Raw genomic sequence first — 13,123 nt, forward strand, 5'->3', positions numbered from 1 at the left:
TCGGAATTCCCGGAATTCCCGGAATTCCCGGAATTCCCGGATTCCCGGCTCTCACCGGGTGATGTTGCTGACGAATTTCTTGTCGTCCACCACCACGCTGAGCTGGCAGGCGCGGGGGGCGAAGACGTGCAGGGGCTCCGGGAACAGCGGCAGCTTCTCGCCCGGCGCCGCCGCCAGCACGATGGCACGGCGCCGCGTCTGCGCCACGCCGTACTGCCCGGCCTGGGGACACCGGGGACACCGGGGACATCAGGGGACACCCAGGGGACACCAGGGGACACCCCAGCACGATGGCACGGCGCCGCGTCTGCGCCACGCCGTACTGCCCGGCCTGGGGACACCGGGGACACCGGGGACATCAGGGGACACCGGGGACACCCAGGGGACACCGAGGACATCAGGGGACACCAGGGACACCCAGGGGACAGCGGGGACATCAGGGGACACCCCAAGGGACACCCAGGGGACAGCGGGGACACCTCAAGGGACACCAAGGACACGTCAGAGGACAGCTGGACCTCAGGGGTGACACTAGAGACACCCCAGGGGACAGCAGGGACTTTGGAGGGGACAATTCCTGAAGGACAGGGGTGGGAACAGCCCCAGAGACACCCAAGAGGTCAATCCTCCTCTGGAGAACCCACTGAGAACTTTGGAGAACCCATGGGGAACTTTGGAGAACCACTGAGAACTCTGGAGAACCCACTGAGAACTTTGGAGAACCCACCAGGAACTTTGGAGAACCCACTGGGGAACTCTGGAGAACCCACCAGGAACTTTGGAGAACCCATGGGGAACTCTGGAGAACCCACTGAGAACTTTGGAGAACCCACTGAGAACTCTGGAGAACCCACTGAGAACTTTGGAGAACCCATGGGGAACTCTGGAGAACCCATCAGGAACTCCAGAGAACCCACTGAGAACTTTGGAGAACCCACTGAGAACTTTGGAGAACCCACTGAGAACTTTGGAGAACCCACTGAGAACTTTGGAGAACCCACCAGGAACTTTGGAGAACCCACTGAGAACTTTGGAGAACCCACCAGGAACTCTGGAGAACCCACCAGGAACTTTGGAGAACCCATCAGGAACTTTGGAGAACCCATCAGGAACTTTGGAGAACCCACCAGGAACTTTGGAGAACCCACCAGGAACTTTGGAGAACCCACTGGAAACTTTGGAGAACCCACTGGGGGCTCTGGAGAACCCACCAGGAACTTTGGAGAACCCACCGGGATCTGACATCTCCTTTGGGAACCTCCCCGACGTTCTCGGGGCGCCAAAAAAGGGTTTTTTCCCCCCAAAAGTGGTGCTGGAGAAGGTACCTGGAGCACCCCGAAGGTGCACTGGTAGCCCATGCGCACCAGGCAGCGCAGGGTCAGCTTCAGCACCATGGACCTCTTGAAGGACACGAAGTTCCGGACGTTCTCCAGCAGGAAGAAGCGCGGCCGGTAATAATCGCAGTAACTGCGGGGACAGACGGACGTGGGCGTGGCTGGGGGACCCCAAAAATCTCCTCCACACCCAGCAGGTGTGGTCCATGTCCATCAGGGGACCCCAGCCGGTGTCCCACCCCAAAAAACATCTCCAGACCGGTGAGGGGACACCAGAAAATCATCTCCAGAGCGGTGAGGGGACAGCAGATGAGGATCTCATCCCAAAAATCATCTCCACACCCACCAGGGGACACCGGATGAGGATCTCACCCCAAAAATCCTGGGATCTCATCCCAAAAATCATCTCCACGCCCACCAGGTGTGGTCCACGCCCACCAGGGGACACCGGATGAGGATCTCATCCCAAAAGATGAAGATCTCATCCCATCTCCACACCCAGCAGGTGTGCTCCATGTCCACCAGGGGACCCTGTCTGGTGTCCCACCCCAAAAATCTCCTCCACACTGGTGAGGAGACACTGGATGAAGATCTCATCCCAAAAATCCTCTGCAGATCAATGAGGGAACTCCAGATGAAGATCTCATCCCAAAAATCCTGTCCACGCCCACCAGGAGACACCAGAAAATCCTCTCCACACCCACCAGGGTACACAGGATGAAGATCTCACCCAAAAATCATCTCCACACCGAAGAGGGGACACCAGATGAGGATCTCATCCCAAAAATCTCCTCCATGCCCACCAGGGGACACCGGATGAGGATCTCATCCCAAAAATCCTGGGATCTCATCCCAAAAATCATCTCCACGCCCACCAGGGGACACCAGAAAATCATCTCCACACTGGAGAGAGGACACCAGATGAGGATCTCATCCCAAAAATCTCCTCCATGCCCACCAGGGGACACAGGATGAAGATCTCATCCCAAAAATCCCCTCCACACCAAAGAGAGGACACAGGATGAAGATCTCACCCCAAAAATCATCTCCACGCCCACCAGGAGACACCAGATGAGGATCTCATCCCAAAAATCCTGTCCATGCCCACCAAGGGACACTGGATGAAGATCTCATCCCAAAAATCATCTCCACACCCACCAGGTGTGGTCCATGCCCACCAGAGGACACCAGATGAGGATCTCATCCCAAAAATCCCCTCCACACCCACCAGGAGACACCAGATGAGGATCTCATCCCAAAAATCCTGTCCATGTCCACCAGGGGACAGTGCATGAAGATCTCATCCCAAAAATCCCCTCCACACCCACCAGCTGTGGTCCACGCCCACCAGAGGACACCGGATGAAGATCTCACCACCCCCTCCCCGCCCACCTGAGGAAGGAGACCACCAGGGAGTTCTTGAACTTGGAGTAGGTGCGGGAGTTGAAGCGGTTCATGCCGCTGAAGCCCTGGCACGGGGGGCCACCACAGAGCATCTCCACGTCGCCCTTCTGGGGCAGCTTCTGGCCCAAGGAGTTGGTCTTCTCGCCGGCCATCACCAGCTTGAGGAGGACGTTGCAGTCCTCGGTGAACACCGTGGTGCCGGGGTTGTTGAGCCGGAACGCCTGCGCCGCCGGCTCCCACATCTCGATGGCCCAGAGCGTCTCCGAGACTCCTGAGGGACACGGCGTGGTCAGGGGTGGGGTGGGAATGGTCAGGAATGACCAGGAATGACCAGGAATGGTCAGGAATGACCAGGAATGGTCAGGGGTGGGGTGGGAATGGTCAGGAATGACCAGGAATGGTCAGGAATGGTCAGGAATGACCAGCAACGGTCAGGGGTGGACACTGAGAATGGTCAGGGATGGGTGGGAATGGTCAGGGATGGTCAGGGATGGTCAGGGGTGGTCAGGGGTGGTCAGGGGTGGACACTGAGAATGGTCAGGGATGGGTGGGAATGGTCAGGGATGGTCAGGGATGGTCAGGGGTGGTCAGGGGTGGACACTGAGAATGGTCAGGGATGGTCAGGGGTGGGTGGGAATGACCAGGAATGACACAGGCTCTCCTGCCTGCTGGAGCTCACCTGCTGAGCTCACCTGGAGGAGCTCACCTGAAGGAGCTCACCTGCTGAGCTCACCTGGAGCTCACCTGCTGAAGCTCACCTGGAGGAGCTCACCTGCCTGCTGGAGCTCACCTGCTGAGCTCACCTGCTAAGCTCACCTGGAGCTCACCTGCTGGAGCTCACCTGCTGAGCTCACCTGCCCGCTGGAGCTCACCTGCCCGCTGGAGCTCACCTGCCCGCTGGAGCTCACCTGGAGGAGCTCACCTGCCCGCTGGAGCTCACCTGGAGGAGCTCACCTGCTGAACTCACCTGGAGGAGCTCACCTGGAGGAGCTCACCTGCTGAGCTCACCTGCCCGCTGGAGCTCACCTGGAGGAGCTCACCTAGAGGAGCTCACCTGCTGGAGCTCACCTGCTGAGCTCACCTGCCCGCTGGAGCTCACCTGGAGGAGCTCACCTAGAGGAGCTCACCTGCTGGAGCTCACCTGCTGAGCTCACCTGCCCGCTGGAGCTCACCTGCTGAGCTCACCTGCCCGCTGGAGCTCACCTGCCTGGTGGAAGCCCTCGGAGAGGCCCCCGCAGCCGGAGAAGACGTCCAGCGTCCGTAGCTTGGGCAGCTGCAGCCGCTGCGGCTCCTGCTCGCTCTGCTCCGCGCTCGCCGCCTTCCCCTTGCCCTTCCCTGGCAACGGCCCCGACAGCCATGGCTCACGCTGCTTCTTCATCCTCATTCCTGCTCCTTCCTCCTCCTCATTCCTGCTCCTTCCTCCTCCTCATTCCTGCTCCTTCCTCCTCCTCATTCCCTGTTCCTCCTCCTCATCCCCTGTTCTTCATCCTCGTTCCTGCTCCTTCCTCCTCCTCATCCCCTGTTCTTCATCCTCATTCCCTGTTCTTCATCCTCATTCCTGCTCCTTCCTCCTCCTCATCCCCTGTTCTTCATCCTCATTCCCTGTTCCTCCTCCTCCTCGTTCCCTGTTCTTCTTCATCCTCATTCCTGCTCCTTCCTCCTCCTCATTCCTGCTCCTTCCTCCTCCTCATTCCCTGTTCTTCCTCCTCGTTCCCTGTTCTTCTTCATCCTCATTCCTGCTCCTTCCTCCTCCTCATCCCCTGTTCTTCATCCTCATCCCCTGTTCCTCCTCCTCCTCATTCCCTGTTCTTCCTCCTCCTCATCCCTGCTCCTTCCTCCTCCTCATTCCCAGTTCTTCCTCCTCCAGTAATCCATCACTTCCCGGACCCTTTTCCGCCCCTTTTTTACCCATTTCCAGCCCCTTTTCCACCCTTTTCCCACCCTTTTCCCATCCCTTTCCTGCCCCTTTTCCCATCCCTTTCCTGCCCCTTTTCCCACCCTTTCCTGCCCCTTTTCCCATCCCTTTTCCCACCCTTTTTCTGCCCTTTCCTGCCCCTTTTCCAGCCCCTTTTCCCACCCTTTTCCACCTTTTTTCCACCTTTTTTCCAGCCCCTTTTTCCCACCCTTTTCCAGCCTCACCTTTCCCTTTTCCCTTCCCCTTCCCTTTGTTCCCCGAGCTCCGGGCGTGGTTGGGAGGATCCTCAAAGCTCTTGGTTTTGGCGTTGTAAGCCTGGAAAAAAAACCCCAGGAACTCATCCAGACCCCCAGGAGCTCATCCAGAACCTCAGGAACTCATCCAGACCCCCAGGAACTCATCCAGAACCTCCAAAAACTCATCCAGAACCTCCAAGAATTAATCCAGAACCTCAGGAGATCATCCAGAACCTCCAAGAACTCATCCAGAACCTCAGGAGATCATCCAGACCTCCAAGAACTCATCCAGACCTCCAAGAATTAATCCAGATCCCCAAGAACTCATCCAGATCCTTCAAAACCCACTCCAGTATCCAAGATTTGATCCTAAAATCCTGGAATCGGCCCCAAATCCAATCCTTCCATGGAAAATCCCAACCTTCCTTTATCCCTGGGGTCTCCAGACCCTCGGGAGCTCATCCAGACCTCCAAGAACTCATCCAGAACCTCAGGAGCTCATCCAGACCCCCAGGAACCCATCCAGATCCTTCAAAACCTACTCCAGTACCCAAAATTCATTCCAAAAATCCTGGAATTGGCCCCAAATCCAACCCCTCCATGGACAACCCCACCTTCCCCTCACCCCTGGGGTCTCCAGAACCTCAGGAGCTCATCCAGACCTCCAAGAACTCATCCAGAACCTCAGGAACTCATCCAGAACCTCAGGAGCTCATCCAGAACCTCAGGAGATCATCCAGATCCTTCAAAACCCACTCCAGTATCCAAACCTTACTCCCCAAAATCCTGGAATTGGCCCCAAATCCAACCCCTCCATGGACAACCCCACCTTCCCCTCACCCCTGGGGGATCTCCAGACCCTCGGGACCACCCCCCTGGAGCCCCCCGTTCCCTCACCTCCAGGAAGTAGAAGCGGTCGGGGCCCCCGGCCGAGTAGTCCTGGATGCTCTCGGTCAGGTCCTCGCCGTAGACCACGGAGCAGCGGCCCTGCACCGCCCGGAACTCCACCGTGGTCTCCTCGTCGCTCCAGTAGAGCAGGTTGATGTCGGCGTGGTAGCTGGCCTTGGTGGACTTGTGGGTGTTCTCGGGCCTGGGAATTCCCAAAAAAACGTTGGGATTGGGAAAAAAATCGGAGTTTTTTTTAAAGAAAATAAATCAAAACTCGGCTCGTCTTGGTGGGTTTGGGTGGGATGGAGGGGGAGAGGAGGTGGGGTTGAGGAGAAAGGGATTTGAAGGAGATTGAGGAGTCCAAAGATGTCCAGAAACATCTCAAAAACGTCTCAAAACGTCCAAAAATGTCCAAAAACGTCCAAAGATCTCCCAAAACATCTAAAGATGTCCAGAAATGTCCAAAAATGTCTCAAAAATGTCCAAAGATCTCCCAAAACATCCAAAGATGTCCAGAAACGTCCAAAAACATCTCAAAATGTCCAAAGATGCCTCAAGATGTCCAAAAACATCTCAAAACATCCAAAGATGTCCAACAAGAACCAGGTCCAACAAGAAACAGATCCTCACCAGGTCCAACAAGAACCAGACCCAACAAGAACCAGACCCAACAAGAACCACCCAAACCGCCAAAGCGACCGAGACCCTCCACCGATTCGTGCCACCAAACCCCACCCTGGTCCCACCACCACCTCCAAACCTTCCCAACCCCGCCCAAACTCCGGGGATTTGGACCTCCTGGAGGCACCTGTAGAACTTGTAGATGGCCAGCTTGATGTCGGCCTCGTTGGGTTTGCCGTTGCCGCGCAGGCTGCAGAAGATGCTCTTGATGCGGCCCACGCGGAAGGGGTCGGGCGCGTCCAGGTTGCTGCCCTTGATGTACTCCGAGTACTTCCGGTAGTGCTCGGGGTGAAGCTCCTCGTCCACCGCCTCCTTCTTGGGCCTCTTGGCCGGGCTGGCCGGCTTCACGCTGGGGGAAAAGCGGGAAGAGCGGCCCCGGAACGTCGGGATGGGGAGAGCGGGGCGGTGCAGGGGGCAGGTGGGGAGGTCTTGGAGGGGTTTTCCAGCTTTGAGTTTGGTTTGTCCACCAAAAGTTGGGTGAAGGTTTGGAATTGAGGGATCTTGGAGGGGTTTTTGAACCTTGAGTGGTCCTACAGTTCCATAATTCCAATTTTTCCACCAAAAGTTGGGTGAAGGTTTGGAATTGAGGGGTCTTGGAGGGGTTTTTGAACCTTGATTGGTTCTACAGTTCCATAATTCCAATTTTTCCACCAAAAATTGGGTGAAGGTTTGGAATTGAGGGATCTTGGAGGGGTTTTTGAACCTTGATTGGTCCTACAGTTCCATAATTCCAATTTTTCCACCAAAAGTTGGGTGAAGGTTTGGAATTGAGGGATCTTGGAGGGGTTTTTAAACCTTGATTGGTTCTACAGTTCCATAATTCCAATTTTTCCACCAAAAATTGGGTGAAGGTTTGGAATTGAGGGATCTTGGAGGGGTTTTTAAACCTTGATTGGTTCTACAGTTCCATAATTCCAATTTTTCCACCAAAAGTTGGGTGAAGGTTTGGAATTGAGGGGTCTTGGAGGGGTTTTCCAGCCCTGATTCCAATTTTTTTGTCAGAAGTTGGGGGAAGGTTTGGAACTGAGGGATCTTGGAGAAGTTTTTGAACCTTAATGGGTCCTACAATTCCGTAATTCCAATTTTTCCACCAAAAATTGGGTGAAAGTTTGGAATTGAGGGACCTTGGAAAAGTTTTAGAGCCTTAATTCCATAATTCCAATTTTTCCCCCCAAAACCGGGTTAGAATTTGGACCTCAGGACCTTGGATGGATCTCCCAACTCCAACTCTTCCATCCTGCAATTCCCAACCTCCAGCTCCCCCCCAAACACCGGGATCAGAGACACCACCAAACATCCCCAAACCCACACCGGGCTCGTTTCCACGCTGAAATTCCACAAATTCAAGGTGGCTCCACTTTTGGGTGAGATTTCCCAAATTTTCCCCAAAATCCCGCCCGGAAGCCGCGATTCCCAAAGCCACCTGAAGGAGAAGGCCTCCGGCAGCAGGTAGACGCCGTCCCCGACGCGGTACTGGACGCCGTTCTTGGTGGCCACGGCGTAGAACATCTTCCCGTCGGCCTCCTCCAGCGGCTCGGCCACCTTGGGGATCTCCTTGTGCCTCACCTCGTCCAGGCGCGCGCAGCTCATGCAGAACCTGCCGGAGATCCACCAGGTTCTCCTCCAAAAAAACCACCTGGGGTTTTGGGGGTTTTGTTTTTTTTTGGAGATGGGAAGAACCTCCGAGGTTCCCACCCCGAAAACTGACTTGTACTTGTTGTCCTCGGTGGGGCGCGCGCCGGGCGGGCTCTCGAAGCGCGCGTACTCCTGGTCGTACCACATCTGGTAGAAGTAGGTCCTCCCGTCGTCCTCCACCATCTTGATCTCCGTGTCCAGGCCGCCCTGAGGGCCAGAAGCACCAGGATGGACCGGGATGGACCAGGATGGACCGGGATGGACAAGGATGGACAAGGGTGGACCAGGATGGACCACCAGGATGGAGCAGGATGGACCAGGATGGACCGGGATGGACCAGGATGGACCAGGATGGACCAGGATGGACCACCAGGATGGACCAGCAGGATGGACCAGGATGGACCAGGATGGACCAGGATGGACAAGGATGGACAAGGGTGGACAAGGGTGGACAAGGGTGGACCACCAGGATGGAGCAGGATGGACCAGGATGGACAAGGATGGACCAAGATGGACAGGGATGGACCAGGATGGACCGGGATGGACAAGGATGGACCAGGATGGACAAGGATGGACCAAGATGGACAAGGATGGACAAGGATGGACCAGGATGGACCAGGTTGGAGCAGGATGGAGCAAGATGGACCGGGATGGACCGGGATGGACGGGGATGGACTGGGATGGACCGGGATGGACCGGGATGGACAAGGATGGACCGGGATGGACAGGGATGGACCGGGATGGACCACTCTGACCGCGCTGACCCGACCCCGCGGCGCCGTCCCCACCTCCATGGCCCAGTTGTCCGAGGGTGCCTTGTAGATGACGTTGACCTTGCCGTGGATGTAGGACAGCTGCATGTCCTCGCACTCGTCCACCAGGAACAGCTCCAGAGGGTCCGAGGTGGCCCCCAGGACGGTGTCCGAGCCCGGGCAGAACCAGTGGGCGTGGAACATCTGGCCACCGCTGTCCTCCCACATGGCCGTCACCCTGAGGGGCACCGCGGCGTGAGAGGGGACGGCGCCGTGTCCCCAAACCCACGGGAGAACCCACCTGGCCTGGTGGGATCATCAGGGATGTCCCCAAACCCACGGGAGAACCTACCTGGCCTGGTGGGATCATCAGGGATGTCCCCAAACCCACAGGAGAACCCACCTGGCCAGGTAGAGGGGATCGGTGGGGATGTCCCCAGCCCCACAGGAGAATGGAGAACCCACCTGGCCAGGTAGAGGGGCTTGGTGGGGTCGTCGGGGCTCACGGACACGCAGTCGCCGACCTCCAGGGTCTCGGAGTCGATGCAGACGCGTTGGTAATAATCCTTCTTGCCATCGCTCTGCCGGGACACGGGCGCGGTTACAGGTACCGGCCTCACCTGGATGGGACCTTCACCTGGATGGGTTCCTCACCTGGATGGGACCTTCACCTGGATGGGTTCCTCACCTGGATGGGACCCTCACCTGGATGGGTCCCCTCACCTGGATGGGACCTTCACCTGGATGGGTTCCTCACCTGGATGGGACCCTCACCTGGATGGGTCCCCTCACCTGGATGGGACCTTCACCTGGATGGGGCCCTCACCTGGATGGGTTCTCTCACCTTTCCAGGTCCTTCTCACCTTTCCAGGTTCCCTCACCTTGATGTGTCCCCTCACCTGGATGGGGCCCTCACCTGGATGGGTTCCTCACCTGGATGGGTTCCTCACCTGGATGGGTTCCTCACCTGGATGGGTTCCCTCACCTTTCCAGGTCCCCTCACCTTTCCAGGTCCCCTCACCTCCCCAGGCCCCTCACCTTCCCCAGCCCCTCACCTGCGCAGGTGCCTCACCTTGACGGGCTCCCCGACCCAGCAGATCCGGCTCTTGTTCTGCTTCTTCTTGCGGCCCTGCAGCATCTTCTTGGGCGAGGGCATCTCGGGGATGTTGTCATCCACCTCCTCGTCCTCGTCCGCCTCCCGCACCGCCAGGTTGGGACACCTGGGTGGCACCGGGGGTGGCACCAGGGGTGGCACCGGGGGCGGCACCGGGGGTGACACCGGGGACTCAGGGATGGGGACAGGGGGGTCTGGGGACAGGGACACAGGGGACAGGGGGGTTTGGGGACAGGGACAGAGACAGGGACACAGGGTTTGGGGACAGAGACAGGGACACAGGGTTTGGGGACAGGGACAGGGACACAGGGGACAGGAACAGGGGAGTTTTGGGGACAGCGGGGTTTGGGGACAGGGGGGTTTGGGGACAGGGGGGTTTGGGGACAGGGACACAGGGTTTGGGGACAGGGGTTTGGGGACAGGGGGGTTTGGGGACAGGGACAGGGGGTTTGGGGACAGGGACAGGGGGTTTGGGGACAGGGGTTTGGGGACAGGGGGGTTTGGGGACAGGGACAAGGACACAGGGGACAGGGGGGTTTGGGGACAGCGACAGAGACAGGGACACAGGATTTGGGGACAGGGACAGGGGGGTTTGGGGACAGGGACAGGAGGGTTTGGGGACAGGGCAGGGGTTTGGGGACAGGGAGGTTTTGGGGACAGGGACACAGGGGACAGGGCCACAGGGGACAGGGCCACCCACCTCCTCTGCAGACACGCCTGCTTGCTGCGGCCGCTGCCCCCGAACTTGACCATGTTCTGGCACGCCTTGCACTTGCCACACTCGGGCTGCTGGCACACCTGGCACGGGACACGGGACACCGGTGACACCGGGAACGCTCCCCAGGGACACCGGTGACACCGGGAACGCTCCCCAGGGACACTGGTGACACCAGGAACACTCCCCAGGGACACCAGGAACACCGGGAACGTTCCCTGGTGACACCAGGGACACCAGGAATACTCCCTGGGGACACCGGTGACACCAGGAACGCTCCCCAGGTTCTGCTGGGAGGGCCCCATGGGATGGGAGGTCGGGATTGGTTGATCCAGGCTGGAAAAGTTCTCCAAGATCAACCCAACCCAACCCATGGTTGATGTCCACCAACACCAACCAAACCACCCCATGGCACTGATGTCCACCAAGACACGAGACCCTCCAAGATCAACGACCCAACCCATGGTGATGTCCACCAACACCAACCCAACCCAACCCAGGACATCAAAGCTGACGATGACCAAGACTGGAAAACCCTCCAAGATCAACCCAACCCATGGCACTGATGTCCACCAAGACTGGAGACCCTCCAAAATCAACCAGCCCAACCCATGGCACTGATGTCCACCAAGACTGGAAGACCTTCCAAGACCAACAACCCAACCCATGGTTGATGTCCACCAACACCAACCCAACCAACCCATGGCACTGATGTCCACCAAGACAGGAGACCCTCCAAGATCAACGACCCAACCCATGGTGATGTCCACCAACACCAACCCAACCCAACCCAGGACATCGAAGCTGACGATGACCAAGACTGGAAAACCCTCCAACACCAACCCAACCCATGGCACTGATGTCCACCAAGACTGGAGACCATCCAACACCAACCACCCACAGCCACCCCCACCCCACAACCGCATCCCGAGAGGGGGCCGGGCGCTGCCGGCGACCCTCGGTCACCTCGCAGACGCCGCAGCGCCGGCGCTTGGTGGCGTTCTCCTTGTCCTCCTCGCGCTCGTCCTTCTCGATCTGCTCCGAGAAGAAGGTGTCGAAGATGAGGTACACCAGCTTGGTGGTGGTGGCCTTGGTGGGACCCTTGTCCTTGTCGATGCGCGTGGGGTGCCGGATGGCCTGGCGCCGCACGGCTCGCCTGCGGCACGGGGACAGCGCTCAGCGCCCGCGGGACCCCCGGCAGCTGCTGCCTGGGGTCTCCAGAAGGTCTGGATGGGTTTTGGTGGGTCCAACCCAGGGTCCTTCCCCCTTGGGAGCAGCAGCGGGTTTGGCTTTGACCGATTTTGGGAAGGTCTTGGTGGGTTTTGGTGATTTTTGGAGGATTCTCCCCATTTTTGGAGAGGTTTTGGTGATTTTTGGAGAATGCTCCCCATTTTTGGAGGGGTTTTGGTGATTTTTGGAGGATTCTCCCCATTTTTGGAGAGGTTTTGGTGATTTTTGGAGGATTCTCCCAGTTTTGGGAGGAGTTTTGGTGATTTTTGGAGGATTCTCCCAGTTTTGGGAGGAGTTTTGGTGATTTTTGGAGGATTCTCCCAGTTTTTGAAGCGTCTTTGTGGTTTCGGAAAGATTTTCCCAATTTTCCCAAATTCTCCCAATTTCACAGCCACAGAACCCAAACCCTCCCCAAATTTGGGCAAATTTCCCTGAATTTGGAACCACTGAGCCTAAACCCTCCTAAATTTTGGGCAAATCCTTTTATTTTTAACACTTCACATCCCAAATTTTGTTGAAATTCTCCCGATTTTGGGTTTTTTACACCCACCCACCCACAGTGACCCCATCCACCTCCACAAGATCCTCCCACTGGCCAAAAAAACCCCAAATTTGGGTGAAATTTCCCCAAATTCAGCCACCAAAACCCAAACCCTCGCCGGATTTTGGCGGGATTTTCCCGATTTCGGGGTTTTTACCCCCAAAGCTCACCTCTTGCCCAGGGTGACGCCGGCCAGCTTGATGAGGTCCCTCATGCAGGGCGTGATGAGCACCGGGGGCTCGTCGCTGTCGCCGGCCTCGTCGTAGCTCTCCACCTGCTCCACCACGAACTGCGCGTGCCGCAGCAGAGAGTCCTCGGTGAAACGGTTGAAGTTCAGCCCGGCCGGCGGCACCGTGGTCTGGGAACGGGATGGGAACGGGTTGGGAACGGGATGGGAACGGGTTGGGAATGGGATGGAAATGGGTTGGGAACGGGATGGGAACGGGTTGGGAACGGGATGGGAATGGGATGGGAATGGGATGGGAACGGGTTGGGAACGGGATGGGAATGGGATGGGAACGGGTTGGGAATGGGTTGGGAATGGGATGGGAATGGGTTGGGAACGGGATGGGAATGGGTTGAGACTGGGTTGGGAATGGGTTAGGAATGGGTTGGGAATGGTTTGGGTTGGGAATGGGTTGGGTTAGGAATGGGATGGGTTGGGAATGGGTTGGGAAT

General features: G+C 57.5%; 1 protein-coding gene across 1 annotated transcript in view; it reads right to left on the minus strand.

Annotated features, from left to right (window-relative positions):
• Positions 1-13,123, minus strand: part of DNMT1 (DNA methyltransferase 1) — a 29,315-nt gene that overhangs the window by 7,912 nt on the left and 8,280 nt on the right. The window contains exons 14-28 of the mRNA XM_086871218.1: positions 12,616-12,803; positions 11,641-11,830; positions 10,660-10,757; positions 9,918-10,065; positions 9,311-9,426; positions 8,882-9,083; positions 8,167-8,300; positions 7,882-8,055; positions 6,586-6,807; positions 5,787-5,979; positions 4,878-4,968; positions 3,942-4,073; positions 2,727-3,009; positions 1,326-1,467; positions 56-222 (exon numbers count right to left, since the gene is read on the minus strand). Of these exons, the coding sequence (XP_086727344.1) occupies positions 56-222; positions 1,326-1,467; positions 2,727-3,009; positions 3,942-4,073; positions 4,878-4,968; positions 5,787-5,979; positions 6,586-6,807; positions 7,882-8,055; positions 8,167-8,300; positions 8,882-9,083; positions 9,311-9,426; positions 9,918-10,065; positions 10,660-10,757; positions 11,641-11,830; positions 12,616-12,803 (2,480 nt within the window). The remainder of the gene's footprint in view (positions 1-55; positions 223-1,325; positions 1,468-2,726; positions 3,010-3,941; positions 4,074-4,877; positions 4,969-5,786; positions 5,980-6,585; positions 6,808-7,881; positions 8,056-8,166; positions 8,301-8,881; positions 9,084-9,310; positions 9,427-9,917; positions 10,066-10,659; positions 10,758-11,640; positions 11,831-12,615; positions 12,804-13,123) is intronic.

Source organism: Cyanistes caeruleus, chromosome 35, assembly GCF_971803275.1.
Source record: "Cyanistes caeruleus chromosome 35, bCyaCae1.hap1.1, whole genome shotgun sequence".
NCBI classification, from domain to species: Eukaryota; Metazoa; Chordata; class Aves; order Passeriformes; family Paridae; genus Cyanistes; species Cyanistes caeruleus.